The sequence below is a fragment of the Coregonus lavaretus genome, assembly GCF_964263955.1.
Source record: "Coregonus lavaretus genome assembly, chromosome: 5".
NCBI classification, from domain to species: Eukaryota; Metazoa; Chordata; class Actinopteri; order Salmoniformes; family Salmonidae; genus Coregonus; species Coregonus lavaretus.
In genome coordinates this window covers 47,942,967-47,962,421 of record NC_139992.1, presented here as the reverse complement: position 1 = coordinate 47,962,421, position 19,455 = coordinate 47,942,967, and the positions used below count along the sequence as shown (strand labels likewise).

General features: G+C 43.5%; 1 protein-coding gene across 1 annotated transcript in view; it reads left to right on the top strand.

Annotated features, from left to right (window-relative positions):
* LOC311129747 (staphylococcal nuclease domain-containing protein 1) overlaps positions 1–19,455 on the top strand; it is a 241,312-nt gene that overhangs the window by 32,382 nt on the left and 189,475 nt on the right. Inside the window, exon 11 of the mRNA XM_084162170.1 lies at positions 7,921–8,016. Within this exon, the coding sequence (XP_084018296.1) occupies positions 7,921–8,016 (96 nt within the window). The remainder of the gene's footprint in view (positions 1–7,920; positions 8,017–19,455) is intronic.

Genomic DNA, 19,455 nt, shown 5'->3' with positions numbered 1-19,455 from the left:
CACCCCATTGGCTGTTTGACACTTCCACTACGCTGGCTAGACCCCGCCCTCCTCGCCTGCGATTGGCTGAACGTTTTTGGCCCACGCACAACCCAGCAGCTCTTATGTCATAGCCTACGATAGAGTAGGCAAAGGAGAGAAGATATTGTTTGTCCTCAGTGAGACTGACAGTGGAGTTAGCGGAGAGTGTGTTAGCTAGCTACGTCAATGAGACAACTTGCGTAGCATTGTGTGACGCGGTAGTAAGGAAAACGCACCCAGACCCAAGAGAAAGGGGAAAAGCTGCTTTGACTTGAATAAATAAAAACATATTATCCCAGGATACTTCACATGATGACTATTCCAGAAATAGGAGTACTCTGATGTTTTTATTTTAAATGTGTGTGTCGTTGAAGATTGTGGAGGATGGGGATGTTATAGTAAAAGTCTGTCTGTGTTTGGAAGATGGCTGACTGTAGCCTGGGTACCAGTCTCTTTAGCTAGTCCACTCCCTGTACTCCATGTCATGTGCCAAAGAGATCTTCAAATATAAACATTCTATCATTAATGAGTTTGAGGAGTTGATACTGATTCTATCACCCTCACAGCTATCCCCCAATCACAAAGATTATGTAAATATTGGAACTATATTACTTTTTTCTCCACAGAACATGGTTGCTAAGCAACCAATTTGTGTTTGTCAAGACGAAAACAGTCTGTCAAAAGTTGCTAGCTCACGTCTAAATTCTCAAACTATATACATACTGCAATTTCAACCACAAAACATCTCAAAATACAACTTGCCAAGCTAACAGCTAAATGTTTTAGACTTTGTTATAAATTTTAATTCTATTTTTGAGAGTCCACATGTTGTCATGGAAAATATTAATCTTAATTCCAACAACCAATGACCAACTTCGCTGTAAATCCAGCATTATCGAACGTTGATATTGCCGAAAGGCCAGTCTCTTTGGCAATGACAAGGAGTGTAATGTTCGCTAAAGAGACTGGCACTCAGACTAGGCTGACTGCATATGAAAGTAGTATAATGCATGTTAGCTGAAGTGAAAGATTGAGGGATGTGCTAGTTTGTTTGTGTTTCATAGAGCTAGGGTTAAGAAGGCACCCAGGGTAATCAGGCAAAGTGTGTGTGCACAAGCACAGTGGTTGTTGACAAATGGCTGGGGTGTGTTTATGTTTTTGAGCTAGCGCCATGTATGCCTTTGTTCTAGCTTCAGGCAGTGTGTACTCCTCTCCTCTCTTTCCCTCCATCCCACTCTACAACTGTTTAATGCTCATTTATTTAGGGAGGTCATTACGCATGCAGTCTTAAATGCAAAGGCCCCCAATGTACAGTTCCATCTTCAATGTTCGCTCTCTCTCTACAGACTAGCTAGCGCACATACACACCATACACACTGTGGAGTCTGCACACACAAAAACGCACTCCACGTACAGCACATACAGTGCCTTGCAAAAGTATTCAGACCCCTTGGATTTCTTCACATTTTGTGTTACAAAGTGGGATTCAAATTGATATATTTTTTTGAAATACTGTTTATTCATTTTTTTTGATAATATCAATAAAAAGTTTGAAACAAAAATATATTTGTTGCATAAATATTCAGCCCCTTTGTTTAGGTAAGGCTACATTAGTATAGGAGTACAATTTGGCTTAACAAATCAAGTTATATGGGCTGTGTAAAATAATAGGGGTTGACATGAGTTTTAAATGACTAACCCTTCCTCTGTCCCCCATACATACATCTGTAAGGTCCCTCAGTCAAGTATTGAATTTCAAGCACAGATTAAAATACAAAGAACAAGGAAGCTTTTCGAAATCCTCATAAATGAAGGGCAGTGATTGGTAGATGGGTAACCATAACAAATCAGACATTGAATGTCTCTAAGCATATGCTGTGGATGATGTATTAAACCACTCAGACACATCAAAGATGCAGTCTTCCTTCTGAACTGAGCTGCAGGTCGGGAAGGAAACTGCTCAGGGATGTTACCATGAAGCCATTGGTGATTTTGAAATGGCTATAAAGTTCAATATCTGTGATGGGAGAAAACTGAGGATGGATCAATATTGTAGTGACACCACAATAATGATCTAAATGACGGAGTGAAAAGAATAATATAAAAATACAGAATATTCCAAAACATGACTCTTGTATGCAACAAGGCACTAAAGTAATACTGCAATGGAATATCCTTTTTGGCCTAAATGCAAAGCGTTATGTTTGGGGCAAATCCAACACTTCACTGAGTAACTGCCTCCTTATTTTCAAGCATGGTGGTGGCTGCATCAAGGTATGGGTATGCTTGACATCGGCAAATACGGGAGTTTTTCAGGATAAAAATAAACTGAATGGAGCTAAGCACAGGCAAAGTCCATGCTTCAGTCTGCTTTACACCAGAGACTGGGAGAGGAATTCACCTTTCAGCAGGACAATAACCTACAACACAAGGCCAAATCTACAATGGAATTGCTTTCCAAGAAGACAGTGAATGTTCCTGAGTGGCCAAGTTACAGTTTTGACTTAAATCTGCTTGAAAATCTATGGCAGGACTTGACAATTACTGTCTAGCCATGATCCCCAACATCTTGACAGAGCTTGACAGAGCTATAGACTTACCCAAGAAGACTTACAGCTGTAAGCGATGCCAAATATCTTTCTAACATGTATTGACTCAGGAAGCTGAATACTTATGCAACGACTATTTTAGTTATTAATTTTTTATTAATAATAAAAAAAATATATATATATATATATATATATATATATATATATATATATATATATATATATATATATATATATATATATATATATATATATATACACACACACACACAGTGGGGAGAACAAGTATTTGATACACTGCCAAATTTACAGGTTTTCCTACTTACAAAGCATGTAGAGGTCTGTAATTTTTATCATAGTTACACTTCAACTGTGAGAGACGGAATCTAAAACAAAAATCCAGAAAATCACATTGTATGATTTTTAAGTAATTAATTTGCATTTTATTGCATGACATAAGTATTTGATACATCAGAAAAGCAGAACTTAATATTTGGTACAGAAACCTTTGTTTGCAATTACAGAGATCATACGTTTCCTGTAGGTCTTGACCAGGTTTGCACACACTGCAGCAGGGATTTTGGCCCACTCCTCCATACAGACCTTCTCCAGATCCTTCAGGTTTCGGGGCTGTCGCTGGGCAATACGGACTTTCAGCTCCCTCCAAAGATGTTCTATTGGGTTCAGGTCTGGAGACTGGCTAGGCCACTCCAGGACCTTGAGATGCTTCTTACGGAGCCACTCCTTAGTTGCCCTGGCTGTGTGTTTCGGTTCGTTGTCATGCTGGAAGACCCAGCCACGACCCATCTTCAATGCTCTTACTGAGGGAAGGAGGTTGTTGGCCAAGATCTCGCGATACATGGCCCCATCCATCCTCCCCTCAATACGGTGCAGTCGTCCTGTCCCCTTTGCAGAAAAGCATCCCCAAAGAAAGATGTTTCCACCTCCATGCTTCACGGTTGGGATGGTGATCTTGGGGTTGTACTCATCCTTCTTCTTCCTCCAAACACGGCGAGTGGAGTTTAGACCAAAAAGCTCTATTTTTGTCTCATCAGACCACATGACCTTCTCCCATTCCTCCTCTGGATCATCCAGATGGTCATTGGCAAACTTCAGACGGGCCTGGACATGCGCTGGCTTGAGCAGGGGGACCTTGCGTGCGCTGCGTATTTTAATCCATGACGGCGTAGTGTGTTACTAATGGTTTTCTTTGAGACTGTGGTCCCAGCTCTCTTCAGGTCATTGACCAGGTCCTGCCGTGTAGTTCTGGGCTGATCCCTCACCTTCCTCATGATCATTGATGCCCCATGAGGTGAGATCTTGCATGGAGCCCCAGACCGAGGGTGATTGACCGTCATCTTGAACTTCTTCCATTTTCTAATAATTGCGCCAACAGTTGTTGCCTTCTCACCAAGCTGCTTGCCTATTGTCCTGTAGCCCATCCCAGCCTTGTGCAGGTCTACAATTTTATCCCTGATGATTGTGGAGAGGTTGGCATCTGTTTGATTGAGTGTGTGGACAGGTGTCTTTTATACAGGTAACGTGTTCAAACAGGTGCAGTTAATACAGGTAATGAGTGGAGAACAGGAGGGCTTCTTAAAGAAAAACTAACAGGTCTGTGAGAGCTGGAATTCTTACTGGTTGGTAGGTGATGAAATACTTATGTCATGCAATAAAATGTAAATTAATTACTTAAAAATCATACAATGTGATTTTCTGGAGTTTTGTTTTGGATTCCGTCTCTCACAGTTGAAGTGTACCTACGATAAAAATTACAGACCTCTACATGCTTTGTAAGTAGGAAAACCTGCAAAATCGGCAGTGTATCAAATACTTGTTCTCCCCACTGTATATTCCTCTTTGACAGAGTATTTTGTGTCATTGTTGACAAAATGACAGTTAAATCAATTTGAATCCCACTTACAAACCCAATAAAATGTGAAGAAATCCAAGGGATCTGAATACTTTTACAAGGCACTGTACACACACGCGCACACACACACACACACACACACACACACACATCCATCCCCAATCCCCCACACCTACACTCCTCCCCCCTACCAGCACATTCCACACCACACGACCTCCGTCCTCTGGGTCAGTAGGTCGCGACCCCTCTCCACTTGTTGTTTTCAATCCCCTACAGCTACACAGTTCTTTACAAGCCAGCGTCATGTGTTTGTGCTAGTCATACATTTAGTCACAACCAGGGGTCATTTAGAATGAAAGGAATTTACCCCAAATAGAATATATGGCCCAGAGGGGCGAGTGAGGAATAATGTTGATATTAGGGTCACTTCAGTTCTAGCATTGGATATAATGATGGGGGAAAGGACGGGGACCTGACTCTGAGACTTTCGCGTTGGCAGAGTGTTGGCTAGCTAGCCCATTCTATATGATTTCACCTTTGTGTTGAGTCAGTGAATTATGGACAACTCCTGTTTAGGGCTGCAAAATTACGGGAACTTTTTCAATAAATTCCCTGGTTTTCCAGAAGTCGTGGTTGGATTTTTTCATGGTTGGAGTTCCTTCTTATTCCCTCCTGATTCCAGGAATCCTCCAACCAGGATTTAGGGAAAACCATGGAATTTGTTGAATTTACAGTATCAGTACGGTTATATATCCAACTGTGTATCAATCCTCTGAAATGGCTTCCTATCCTTGTCTACTTTCAATATTGTCACTGTTAATGAAGGGAATGACGCCTTAAATGGGTATTAGAACACATCCCCTGTTTCTCTGCTCTGCGTCATTTATCACAGATCGATGCCATCCTTTAAGGCCTTAAGAGTGAGCTTGAGTGTGTATTGTACAGACACGCTACCTTCCATGAACATCAATGGGCCTACAGGACTGTGAAATAGGCAGAGCAGCGTTTTGAGCTGTTGTGTAAATAGACATTTTCTATCATGCGCTGTAAAAGATGGAAGCAGGATGAGGCTGACGTTAGTCATCACCAATTGTTGACAGTAGAACAGTATATTAGTTTATATGGCCAGTTTATATGAAGGCTCAGTAGCTCGAGTCATCCAAAGTATATTAGACCCGCCGCAGGGTAAAATATTGTGTGGTTCCTGCGGATCGATGCCGCCTATCGATTCCCGGGCGTTGTGGAATCATTTTATGTCCCTCGTTTTTAAAAGTGATTTGGGGCCTTTTCCTTCCATCTCTCAATCTCTCGCTTCCAACCGCTTGTCTTTTTGTGTTCCATTGCCATGGTTACTGGGACGCTGTGTCCTCACACAAGGTGACATTAGATGCGTCCTTTGGTCACATGGGCTCGATGTGTCTGCTCTAGGGGATGTAATCTCTACACAGATATTTATAGTTTGAGATTTAGATGGATAGAGGCTGTCCTCTTCCGCTCTCTCTTCCTAACAGTTTTTCCTCATCTTCCTCCCCAAGTCTCTGTCTGCCTCGCTATCTGTCAGTCTTTCACTTCATTTTTCTCTATTTTCCCCACTGCTGTCTCTCTCTCTCTCTCTCTCTCCATCCCTTGTTCCCTCCTGAGGGGTTTCACACTCTTCTGTAGAACAGGGGAGACAATAGGTCTGTATTCTCTCTCTCTCTCTCTCTCTCTCTCTGTCTCTCTCTCTCTCTCTCGCTCTCTCTCTCGCTCTCTCTAATTGGCACAATACAGTACAGCTGACATTTAGGTATTTGCCCCTCCTGACTTGGATCCTTTCTTGAGCGAAACACCTCATTAACAAATGTTTGAGTGTCTTTCTGCGAGGTGAAATAGTGAGAGTAGTCTTGACCCAAGTGTAGTTGTATCTGGGCATGGTACCATGGGCTCATAATAGGCCTTGGCAGACACAAAATGGAGGAGTTTCGGAGAGTCAGCTCAGTGAAAGCCTATTAACACCCATGTAACTGTGCCCTGAGGTGAAGGCCACATGGTAAACCTCCTTAGATACAAAATGGTGGATTCAGTCCCTAGGCAGTATAGTAAAAGCCCTCATTCCAAGTTAACTGGGTTTGATTGAAAGGCCTTGTGATAAGCCTCTTCAGACACAAAATGGTGGACTCTTCTCCCGAGGCAGTATACCAAAGACCCCTCATCCCAAGGTAACTGAGCTTCAATGAAAGGCCTTTGTGATAAGCCCTTGGGGAAACAAAATGGAGGACAGCGGCTCTGGGAATCAGCAGGAGGGGAGTTCCATTGGCCAGGTGTGAGATTGATTAGCTTACCTCTCAAAAGCACTGCGCTTCACTGAGCTGGGGAGAGAGAGCGAGAGGGAGAAAAGAGAGGGAGATGGAGAGGAAAATAACAGGGGGGAAGCTAATCGACCCAAACATCATTACACTTTGGCTAAGGTTAACGGAAACCACATTAAGTGGTTAAGATTGTGAATTCTGCTGTGGCTGGAGCCCCTCCTGTGAAGTCAGGTCAACTATTTTTGAACGGTGTTCACTAAGGGCACTTAGCTAGCGTAGGTAAGTACGTTCAGAGGGAATCTATTCCAATAGAAATGGAGCGTGGGTGTGCCTGCTGTTTTGTTGTAACGTTGGTTTCTCTTTCTATGAACTGAGGGGTGGGCTCCCCCCCCCCCCCCCCCCGAGGCCCGTGCTCCTGTGAGACACACACAAACACACTGCCCCCTGTTGCCTCTTCTCCAGAACTTTCCATATGCCCAGCTGCACAGCGCACATGTCAGCCCCGACACAAGAAAGAATAGAACGTCCCAAAGGAGGAGAGGAAAGGGCGAGCGCCGTGTGTGTGGGGAGAGATAATGGTCTTCATAGAATGGAGGAGGGGCATGGGCGGTAAACACAGAACTATTGTAATCCATAGCCTTATTGTTTTTGCATTTGTGCGTGTGTCATTTCTTTGTGTGGGTGTGTTTGTCATTCACTGTAATTGTTGCTGCGCCTGTGTCTGTCCCTGATACTGAAGGATGGGAAAAAAGAATCACTCCTTTGAAAATGCAAATTGTTCTATTTATGTTCTGTTCCTCCCATGTGTGTATTTGCACGTGTTTGTGTGTGTGTGTGATGCTGTCTTTCATGCCGGAGTGTTAATGAGCGAGATGGAACAATGGCACCACTCCTCATCACATCTCCCCGTTGACAGAACTCCTGAGTGGGAACTGTAACCAACAGCCCAGCAGCTTTCAGTGCAGTGGGGATTCAAAATAGTGGGGAAGGGAGGAAGGGGAAGCCGAGGCCACATCTGCAGAGAAACAAGAAGGCTTTAATGGATGAGAAGGATGGATGGAAGGAAGTCAGTGTTTGAATGCGTTTTAATAACTTTTTCTCTCTTTCTGTCCTCCTCTGATTTCCCCTTCTCTCTTTCTCATCCTGTCTCTCTCGCTGTCTCTCTCTCTCTTTCTCTCTCTCTCTGCAGGAGAAGAACAAAGACAAGCGTTTCCGTCCCATCTACGACATCCCCTACATGTTTGAGGCCCGCGAGTTCATGAGGAAGAAGATCATTGGCAAGAAGGTAAGAGAACCACGCCTACAACATCCCACTCACGTAGAGCTGTAGTTGACTAGATCTGCTCCAGCGGTTCTCACTGAAGATCTAGTGTAGTCTAGATCAGTGGTTCGCAACCTTTTTCGGTTACTGTGCCACCAACTGAATTTTTCTCTGCCCGGAGTACCCCTGAAGTACCCCGTCATGTGCGTTTTACCAGTAAGGCTATGATCTCATGAGTCTTCTCAAGTACCCCCTGTCGATAGACCAAGTACCCTCAGGGGTCTAGTACCCCTGGTTGGTTACCAATGGTGTAGATCATCCTTTTTATTTCTTGCACTGTTGTCTTGAAACACACACACCTGTAATACATCACCTGCTATGCTATTTTACCTTGTTTGCTTCATGTCATGTGACATCCGATTAGTCCCTCCACTCCTACCGCATACATTGACTGACCATTTGATTTTAATCAGGAGATTCAATCTGTTTGCTCCAGATCTGGGCCTTACATCTCACAGTACTGGTTTGTTGGGCCCATACATGCTGGGCCAATGTAGTTGACATGGTCTTCACAGCAGGGCCTGAAGTACTAAGCTAAAGAGAGACTGCAAAACACTCACGCAGGCAGACACAATCCTATGGGCTTTTCACAACACTGAGCAAGGGGCCATGAGAGTTTAGTATTCAATAAGAGTTTGGAAACTCGTCACCCCACTCATATTCATTTTAATCATAAATGTTAATGATTTTTTAATGACTCAATATTCTATATTCTCCCTCGAAGCTAGTGTAGAGTGAAGCGACAATAATGATGGCGGCGTGATATTTGTGATTTGCAAAGACTGAATTAAGTCAGAAGTTCTTACATACTGTCTAAGTGCAAAAACACAGTTAAATGACCCACCTCAACGTGGTTTAACGGAGTGAGCTGAGATAATTCTCTCAGTATGATTCGTTCTGTGTGTGGTATGGGTGTAACGGTACATGTATTCGTACCGAACCGTTTGGTACTGGGACCTCGGTTCTGTCCGCACTGTGAACCCAAAATACATAAAAAAATAAACTGTTTTTAAAAACACTGCGCCTATAGGCTACGTTGTATGCCTCTTGAGTAAATCTGAGTAAAAAAAAAATCTGTCTATTCCGTTAAACAACTAGAGCCTATGCACGCATTGTAATCAAAATTTGAATCTTAATTTCCACATTTCATACTGTCCTTTTGTGAGGCGCAGCCGGGAACTAGTTCTGTAGGAAGGCGAGTGGTGTGGTCGATAAACCAGAAGGATTCTCCATCATCGGTTAATCTCCAGTTTGGGAATATTTTGGCTTCCCAGTAGAATACAACGGCGATGGACAGAGAGAGTATGTCGCCACTGCTCAACGAGAATAGCCTATGCAGCTGCCAACACCTCAAACATGAAACATGTTGACACATTTACGCCGACATCACCCCAGTATTCCTACCACCGGAGCAAAAAAACAACACATCGTCTCCCCTCTGCATTCAAACAGCCCTTCGCAGCTGATTCTGACCAGGCAAAAGTAATTACAAGAGCGATAGGTATGTTTAAAGCCGTGGATATGTGCTCATTCTCTGTGGTTGAGAAGAATTTCGGGTTTCAGCACCTCGTGAAAGTGCTCCCGACACATTACGAACTTCACCCTCAAGCAAACTGGTATATATAAGCAAGCTGAAGCCGAAGTTCTTCTGTGTTGTGCTTCCTACAGATGGAAATTACACGCCCCTTTATAGGAGTCACACAAGTGTGCATATTTTTCTTTGTAAGAAAACATTATAGCATAGGCCTATACAATGTCTGAGCCATGTTCACATATTGATTTCGCACGCATATTGCACTTTATTCTAGTGTTGTTGATGAGTAATCGTGTGTTTTCATTCATTTATATTGCTGATGGTGCTCTCATCGAGCATTATACAGTGAGGGGAAAAAAGTATTTGATCCCCTGCTGATTTTGTACGTTTGCCCACTGACAAAGAAATGATCAGTCTATAATTTTAATGGTAGGTTTATTTTTACAGTGAGAGACAGAATAACAACAAAAAAAAAACAGAAAAATGCATGTCAAAAATGTTAGAAATTGATTTGCATTTTAATGAGGGAAATAAGTATTTGACCCTCTCTCAATCAGAAAGATTTCTGGCTCCCAGGTGTCTTTTATACAGGTAACGAGCTGAGATTAGGAGCACACTCTTAAAGGGAGTGCTCCTAATCTCAGTTTGTTACCTGTATAAAAGACACCTGTCCACAGAAGCAATCAATCAATCAGATTCCAAACTCTCCACCAAAGAGCTCTCCAAAGATGTCAGGGACAAGATTGTAGACCTACACAAGGCTGGAATGGGCTACAAGACCATCGCCAAGCAGCTTGGTGAGAAGGTGACAACAGTTGGTGCGATTATTCGCAAATGGAAGAAACACAAAATAACTGTCAATTTCCCTCGGCCTGGGGCTCCATGCAAGATCTCACCTCGTGGAGCTGGGACCATAGTCACCAAGAAAACAATTGGTAACACACAACGCCGTGAAGGACTGAAATCCTGCAGCACCCGCAAGGTCCCCCTGCTCAAGAAAGCACATATACAGGCCCGTCTGAAGTTTGCCAATGAACATCTGAATGATTCAGAGGAGGAGGAACCGTGTTTGAGGAGGAGGAATGCTGCCTATGACCCCAAGAACACCATCCCCACTGTCAAACATGGAGGTGGAAACATTATGCTTTGGGGGTGTTTTTCTGCTAAGGGGACAGGACAACTTCACCACATCAAAGGGACGATGGACAGGGCCATCTACCATCAAATCTTGGGTGAGAACCTCCTTCCCTCAGCCAGGGCATTGAAAATGGGTCGTGGATGGGTATTCCAGCATGACAATGACCCAAAACACACGGCCAAGGCAACAAAGGAGTGGCTCAAGAAGAAGCACATTAAGGTCCTGGAGTGGCCTAGCCAGTCTCCAGACCTTAATCCCATAGAAAATCTGTGGAGGGAGTTGAAGGTTCAAGTTGCCAAACGTCAGCCTCGAAACCTTAATGACTTAGAGAAGATCTGCAAAGAGGAGTGGGACAAAATCCCTCCTGAGATGTGTGCAAACCTGGTGGCCAACTACAAGAAACGTCTGACCTCTGTGATTGCCAACAAGGGTTTTGCCACCAAGTACTAAGTCATGTTTTGCAGAGGGGTCAAATACTTATTTCCCTCATTAAAATGCAAATACATTTATAACATTTTTGACATGTGTTTTTCTGGATTTTGTTGTTGTTATTCTGTCTCTCACTGTTCAAATAAACCTACCATTAAATGTATAGACTGATCATGTCTTTGTCAGTGGGCAAACGTACAAAATCAGCAGGGGATCAAATACTTTTTTCCCTCACTGTATGACTCATGGTCATATATGGAGTCAGGAACACCAACTATTTTGTATTAAATAAAACAAAATGAACAACAGTAACTGTTGGCATTTAATTTACCCGCTGTACAGAAACCGAACCGTGAGCCCAAAACTGCAATACATACCGAACCTTGGGTTTGGAGAAGCGTTCCACTCCTAGTGTGTGTGTTGTCTTGTCATACAACACGGGGCATAACAGCCCATATCTAGCCATGTAATGAGGGTGTCAAAAGAGAATTCATCCTGTGTTGGGAATGTAGGATTTTATGAAAATTGCATGTTCATCATGTTTGGCCCCATTAAAACGTAACTGTGTGTGTGATTTTACGACGCCAAGTTTTATCGCGTGATTAAACGATAGCACACGTGCCGCTGTTAAGTGTTTATGCGCATGCATAATGACGCGCAAGCGAGTTGGATACGGCGTAGGAATAAAATCACACACACACTTTTTCTTCTGCATTCAGGCCCTCCAATGTGTCTGTTTCCTCCACTATAAATGTCCAGCGCATTGACAGTCTTGGAGCAGCATTCTAATGGTGCTGTGGTTTACGGAGAGAAGTTGTACTCCTGGGTGTGTTAGAAAACAACTCGAACATTCCTGTGCCTGGAGCGAGCGCTTGATTGGTGGGGGTGTGTGTGTGAGGGAGGGAGAGAGTTTGTGGGTGTATGTGCTTCTGTGTGTGTTTACAAACGATTTTATGGTTGTGTGTGCGGCTGTTCATGGTGTGTTTTAAATGAGTGTGTGAGAGCGTGTTTGAGCGTGTGTGCTTGTGTGTGTTTGGGGTATTTTGCAGGTTTTCCACTCCAGCGCCTCGTTTTATAGGGCATGGAAGGTAGAGATGTAGTCAGCCAAGTTGATCCACCTGTGGCAGTATGATTTGTTTCTGCTTTAAACACACTATTAATCACCCCGGCCTTGTTGTTGTTTAGATTAGGGCGAGATTAAAACGTAGATGCACAGCGGCATCAGAATTAGTAGACGTATTTACAGTTATCAATGCATCTGACTCTAAAATCCTCACATCAACTAGGTCTATATCTCAAATGGAATATGTCATCTGCATGAGACACCAACCAGACATGGATTCAAACACTATTTGACATTTTTCAAATACTTTCAGCGATTGCTTTAGCCTTGCATGGAGTGCAAGTTTGGCGGGGAGCTGTAACTTTTGCCACTATTCTATTGGTTCCATTGTAACAGGCATGCTCAATCAACCCCAGCTAATGTACACTGAGTGTACAAAACATTAGGATCAGCTGCTCTTGACGTAGACTGACCAGGTGAAAGCTATGGTCCCTTATTGATGTCACTTGTTAAATCCACTTCAATCAGTGTAGATGAAGGGGAGGAGACTGGTTAAATAAGGATTTTTAAGCCTTGAGACAATTGAGACATGGATTGTGTGTGTGTGTGCCATTCAGAGGGTGAATGGGCAAGACAAAATATTTAAGTTCCTTTGAACGGGGTATGGTAGTAGGTGCCAGGTGCACCGGTTTGTGTCAAGAACTGCAACGCTGCAGTGTTTTTCACACGCAACAGTTTCCCATGTGTATCAAGAGTGCTCCACCACCCAAAGGACATCCAGCCAACTTGACACAACTGTGGGAAGCATTGGAGTCAACATGGGCCAGCATCCCTGTGGAACGCTTTCGAAACCTTGTAGAGTCCATGCCCCGATGAATTGAGGCTGTTCTGAGGGCAAAAGGGGTTCGGAACTCAGTATTAGGAAGGCGTTCCTAACGTTTTGTGCACTGTGTTTGTCAAATGATTTCAAATGGTATTTGAACCCAACATTGTCTGTTATTTATCCTCTTGTTCTTCTTTGCCCCTCCTCCTTGATTAGATTCCTCCACCACTCCATTCAGTCAATATAAAATATAAAAGTATGGCACTGTGGTCATCCATTGCAGTATATTCCTTTAGAATGCACCAATTTGTAAGTCGCTCTGGATAAGAGCGTCTGCTAAATGATGAAAATGTAAATGTAATATGTAGAAGGCAAGGTCCTCCCCCGTTTGTACCTATTCCCTTTGAAGCTTCAGTTCACTGTTCCCTGTATCCATACAGCATGAGACCAAAACATTCCCCCATTCTTTTTATTTGATTTGTATTCACAATTTAAGGTTACAAAAGGAAAACTGTACAATATCATCAAGTCAGAACTAAAAGATTTTGCAACACATACAAACAGTGTTTTCTATTGGTTTATTGAGCCACCCCATCTCAAACAGGCAACACATATTAAGTATTTGAAACCCTGATCACTAGTTTCGTCCCGTTCTTTAATAGCCTGTGTTGTTGCTAAGACACGGCTCGGCTGAGAATATACATGTTTTATTCTGCCGATTCCCAGATAAATGTTGATACCCAAACTATTATTACCTTGAAGGTAGGTACACTGCCCTCGGCCTCCATGGCAACCAGAATTAGAATGCACGACAAGGAAGGATCAGAGCTGATTAGCCACAAGTGTTGTTGTATTGATGTAAGGGTACAGTGGCGCAAGACCAGTTATTGGGCGAATGTACCAATACGTACATGGAACGAAAAGGCCTATTTTGCTTCTGTTTTGATCCCGTTTTGACTGCAGAAAAGGGAAATGTCAGTGAACCCAGTTCACTCAGTCAGTGTTGAAGCTAAACCACCGAACGAGCAGATTTGACAGTCCTACCAAAGCTTTTGTGTCCTGCTATACAGACACCATCATTTTACTTCATCAGCAAACACAAGGAAGGACAGAAGAGATTTGACAGGACAGTAGGCGGCAGGTAGCCTAGTGGTTAAGAGCATTGGGCCAGTAACCAAAATATCGCTGGTTCGAATCCCAAGCCGACTTGAGCAAGGCACTTAACACTAATTGCTTCTGTAAGTTGCTCTGGATAAGAGCGTCTGCTAAATGACTAACATGTAAATGTAGTACTAAAGCCTTTGTGCCAGGGTACACAGTGTAGCGTCATTTGAGAACCTGCGGTGGCTTCTTTTAGCGCTCTTAGCTCTGCTCCGCTTGACACCACAGACACCATCACTTTACTTCATCAGCGAGGTAATTGGGACTTGACATGGTGGTACTCTGCGGTATTTTCAGACACGTCTGATGCTCGGGAGGGCACAGTACGCCCGAAAGCCCCAGCTCCGAGCCGCCCGCGCTCTGCCCTCGCCTCACACAGCACGGCCGACTATATTAGTTTAACAACGTATCCTCGCTCCCTTGAAATCCGGTGGGACTGCGTGCAAGGAGTGCTGCCATCCCCAAATTGGGTTCACCCTCCGGGCATCCCGCATCAGATGTGCCCCTCTTCAGTCCCGAGTGGTCCTAAAGAGTGTTTTACATGATGGGTGAAATGTTGTATCATATAGTCCACCAATGGATTGAACCCACTTTTCCACACAGAACCCTATTGTCATCAACCTAAGCATAAAGGGCGTACAACACTGAAATACAATAAGCTCAACCAATCAATCAATCAAAGTGTCCGTTTAGTAAGTTGGCACACATCCAGAGGAAGCCTCAAAGTGCTCCGCTTTAAGAGATGTAAAAAATTTATATTATCTCCCTTTGTCTACATCTCTATCAAGATGGCAGAGATTATTTTGATCTTTTATGAAGCGTGTCCAATATTCATATTCAAAGGGTTTATTTTATCAGAGAGTGTGTCCGTATCAAATGGCTGTCAGAGCATCAGTGAAGAGCTGTTAATGTGTGATGGAGATAGTTGGTTATTCTTTGACTTGCACAAGTAGTGGAGGAAAATACCCTCCTGTTGTTAATGTTTCTGTGCTACAATAAAACTTATTTCAATACATTTTAGTAACCAAGTTTCAGGGATAAGTCATAAAAATATTATTTTTCTACATATAAGAATGTCAATTTCAAGAGATAATTTAACCAGACTGCATCTCAATTCAAACATTCTCTTGATGCTTGAGAATAACATTTGTTATGAATCCCAGTTATCATATTTTTTTTTCAATAGTGTCAGTGTTATTTGACCTTTAACACCCCCACACACGCCGGTGAAAGGAAATCAAGAGCGTTGATGGATACAGTCAGTCAGTGTACAATCTCAGGCCATAGACTTCAGGTTCCTATTCACAAGATTACTAGGAGTGCTGATCTAGGATCAGATCCATATCATTTGATTGGTAATGAATTTAAAAATACCTATATCAGCGCTCCTACTATGAGCCTCTGTGAATACGGGCTCTGAAGTGCTGTACACAGGCCTCAGGTGGTTAGACTGGACCGGAGTCCATTTCAGGTCGTTTCTCTTCCTTTACACCCTCTCCGCACTGACCGAGACGCCAGCAAGCCTGAGACGTTTACTCTTGTCGGGTAATTAAGGTAAATCTGCAGAGAAGTGCTTTCCTCCCGCTCTATTTCCGTCTCTTTCTCTCTCCGTCTCTCCCGCTCTCTCTCACACTCCCTCTCTACTCTTCCCCCTATTGAAATAGCTGTTTCGCTCGGTGACATAATCCAAAGCTAGATTTGGCTAACTTTATAAGTAGTGAGGCTCCTCTTTTCAATGCGGCGGGTCTCAGCCTCAGCAGAAAAAGTCCAATGAAAATGTTGCATTAATCCACTTATCAGGGGAGAGCACATTCGGATAATCCCGGCCCGCTCAAAGTGGCTCCTGTTATGCTGCGCGAGTGTAGTGCTGCGGATGCAAGAGTTTTTTTTACATAACGTGTGTGGGAATGTAAAGTGAGAGACGCCGTGGCGTTTGATGTCTTGTGTTGTCAGTTTGACTATAGTGGGAGCAGTCGGGATGTGTATATTTGTCTGTGTGTGTGTATAGCGGTATGCACACGTGTGTGTGTGTGTGTGTGTGTGTGTGTGTGTTTTTTCTTTTTTTGTCTGTATACATGCCTGGTCATTTGACAGGAGTCACTAGGTCCCCAGGTCCAGATCCCAGATGGGACGTTGTGTGGAGTTTGCAGTTCACTCCACTAGCAAAAGTTTCTTCTTGTTCTTCAGCATCATCATGCCCCACTTCTCTAAATGATAGCCAGCTGCTTTTACTGTCGTGTTAACAACACCGGGGCATCAACACTGCGATGAAGTCATGTCTCTCTCCCTCTCCACCCGGGGCTTTAAGACGGTGGAATTACAGCTGTGTGTTTGAGCAGAGCCGAGGCTCAGTTTTTAATCCATAAAATATGTATTCGACTTTCCCCGCTTCATTTAGCCCCAGCCTATTAAACTCAACCACTCATGCTGTGGTTGGTGTGGGGAGCTCTGCAGCAAAACAGCCCTGTGTCTGACCAAGCATGCTTTTTACTTATTGTACACCTACACTGATATCTACCTACACTTGGATATCTACACACACACCCACACAGTTAAGCGAATCTCAGAGCCCCTGGTCCCAGTCGGAACAAACATATTTCCTCTCCTCCTCCTCCTTATCAGATATTCCCCTCCAGTCCTCTCCTCTAGGGGTCTCTTCTAAATGACTTCCTCTATCTTGAGATCTGCACACTGGTCTGTGGAGAATCTGCTGGATCCTCTAATCTACCATCGCTTTGTCAAACCTTTTAATCTATCATCACTTTACTTAATGGGGTCAGACTCTCTCCCTCTCTGTTGTGCTCTGCTTGAGAATCTGTCCTTTTTCAGTCTTCTGCTTTTGTCCTCTTTATTTCCTCTTTCTCTACCTATTTCTCCTTTCTTTCTCTCTCCCCCATCCTCATCTCCTTCATCTCTTCTCCTTCTCCACCTCCTCTCCTCTCATCTAAAGTCATTACCCCTGCCCAATGATGCAGAGCCATTATAGAAGATGTGTAGATTCGGGGAGGAGACATGACACAAAGCACAAATGAACCAAAACCATTTTTTATGGGGGGAATAAATGGCTTTATTTGTTGAGGCTCAGCACAAACAAGCTTACAGCCATGTTCCGCTATAGGAAAATGAGGAGCCTCGGCGGGAAGTCTGCGCTAAATTAAATTTCCATTATGCCGATCAGATTGGGTTGTTATGCTTATTTTCTATTGTGAAGTGTGTGTGTTTGCTGGAGGTAATATGACTAAGAGCATCTTATAGCGATGTTATTGACCGTAATATGTTGGGTAGTCCAGGCAGTTTTCTACATTAAGTGGAAATTGAGCCTTTCCTTGTGTTTTGGTTTGTAATAGGGGAACTTTCCACTCATTTTGTTAGGTCTACTTTAAAATGAAAATGGATGCAATGGCCTCCGAAGACTTATAATAGCAGTCACACACAATAACATTTAGGCTAATTAGTAAATGCTTCAGCCATTTTGTAGTTATAAAAAAAAAAAAAAAACATAATAAAACAATGTTTTATTGTCACATACACCGGATAGGTGCAGTGAAATGTGTTGTTTTACAGGGTCAACCATAGTAGTACGTGCCCCTGGAGCAAATTAGGGTCAAGTGCCTTGCTCAAGGGCACATTGCCAGATTTTTCACCTTGTCTGCTCAGGTATTCGAACCAGTAACCTTTTGGTTACTGGCCAAATGCTCTAACCGCTAGGCTAACCTACCGCCCTACATCTATCATCTACAGCAATGATAAACCCTACGATTTTGCCCTATTGTTGTACAAAACGCTACATCGCCCAACATAGTCCTCAATTGTAGTACAACACCTTTTAGGCCCCTTTACGGTTACACTATAGCCCCAAACCCACTCCTAGCTAGGCCATTCTAGCTTCTTCCTTCACCACTCTGTCACACAACCCCCATCTTACAACCCACCCTCGCCAGACGCCACATTAGCAGAGAGCATGCTGGGACACCCATTTGCTAGAATCCTGGCTACCCTCCATCACTGTGTCCTTGTCCAGCGAGGCCCTCAGATGAATGACAACACCCCCCTCGTCTCCTCTCCCCTCTTTGTTTCCTCAACATATGGGACGGTTGGGACGTTCTCTCTCTGTCTCTGTCTCTCTCTCTCTAACGTTCTCTCTCGTTCTCATTCTCTCTCTGTCGGAATAGCTCTTTGTTTGCTTAACTGTATGACGGAGAAAACATGTGCAGGCCATGAGATTCCCAGATTGTAGATTCCCTGTTGCTCCCATCCTGGGCTTGGGGAATGTCATTGCCTGTCCCCTTTCCCCACCTATCCTCTTCATTCCTGCTTCCCTGCCTCTCTGTTTGCTCTGTCGGCCAGGAAGGGAGGAATGGGGGAAATGGTTGTTCCCTATTTAAACGTTGTTGTTTTCCTCCAGCTGCTGGCGAAGAAGGCATGTACTGTGTGCTGCTGGGCCTGTCCATGTCTGATAGCGAGCAGCCACCTCTTGATTGTGTGGCTGCATGTGTGTGTGAGTGTGTTTGTGAGCGTAGAGTTATAAACAGCCCCAGTGCTCCTCTGGGGAGATCTACAGTCCAGCCTGACATGATTCACACTGACTGGGGGTGACCTTGGAAACTAGCCCACACACACTCAAGCACACAGCACACACACACGCACGTACACACACACACACACACACACACACACACACTTCTGGCTATTGTATTTTCATGACCAGTATTTCTAATTATTTAAAATGCTTTGACTAGTTGATGATCGTTTGTTTTTGTTACATGTTTGTTCTCACAATTCTATATGTACTGCAAGTCGAGGGACAAGAGCGAGCCATGAGAAAACAAGTTTTGATCAGTCATGGAAATGTGCTGAAAACAAATTGGCTCCCTATTTAAAAAGAAGATGGAGAACAAGCTATGAAGGAAAATACTGGAGTTTTGGTGTGCAGGTACAGCCAACTAGTGCAAAAATAATATTGCGATATTGTCAAAACGATACGGTATATTGTCAAAAATAATATTCCGATATATAACCTTCTAGTTTTATATTCATCGCTAATGTTAATCATGAATGATAGGCCGACATAACACTAAAATAAATTACGTTGACACACATTGACTCCAATTCTACCCATGTGTGCAGTCATACGTTGTCTTCAATCCTATATTATCTGACATGACGTTGACAGTGAGTCCTGAGGTCCCCAATTCACTGAAGACCCAGTGGCTCTTTAAATCAGGCTTCAGAGTTGTTTGACATCATTCACCTTG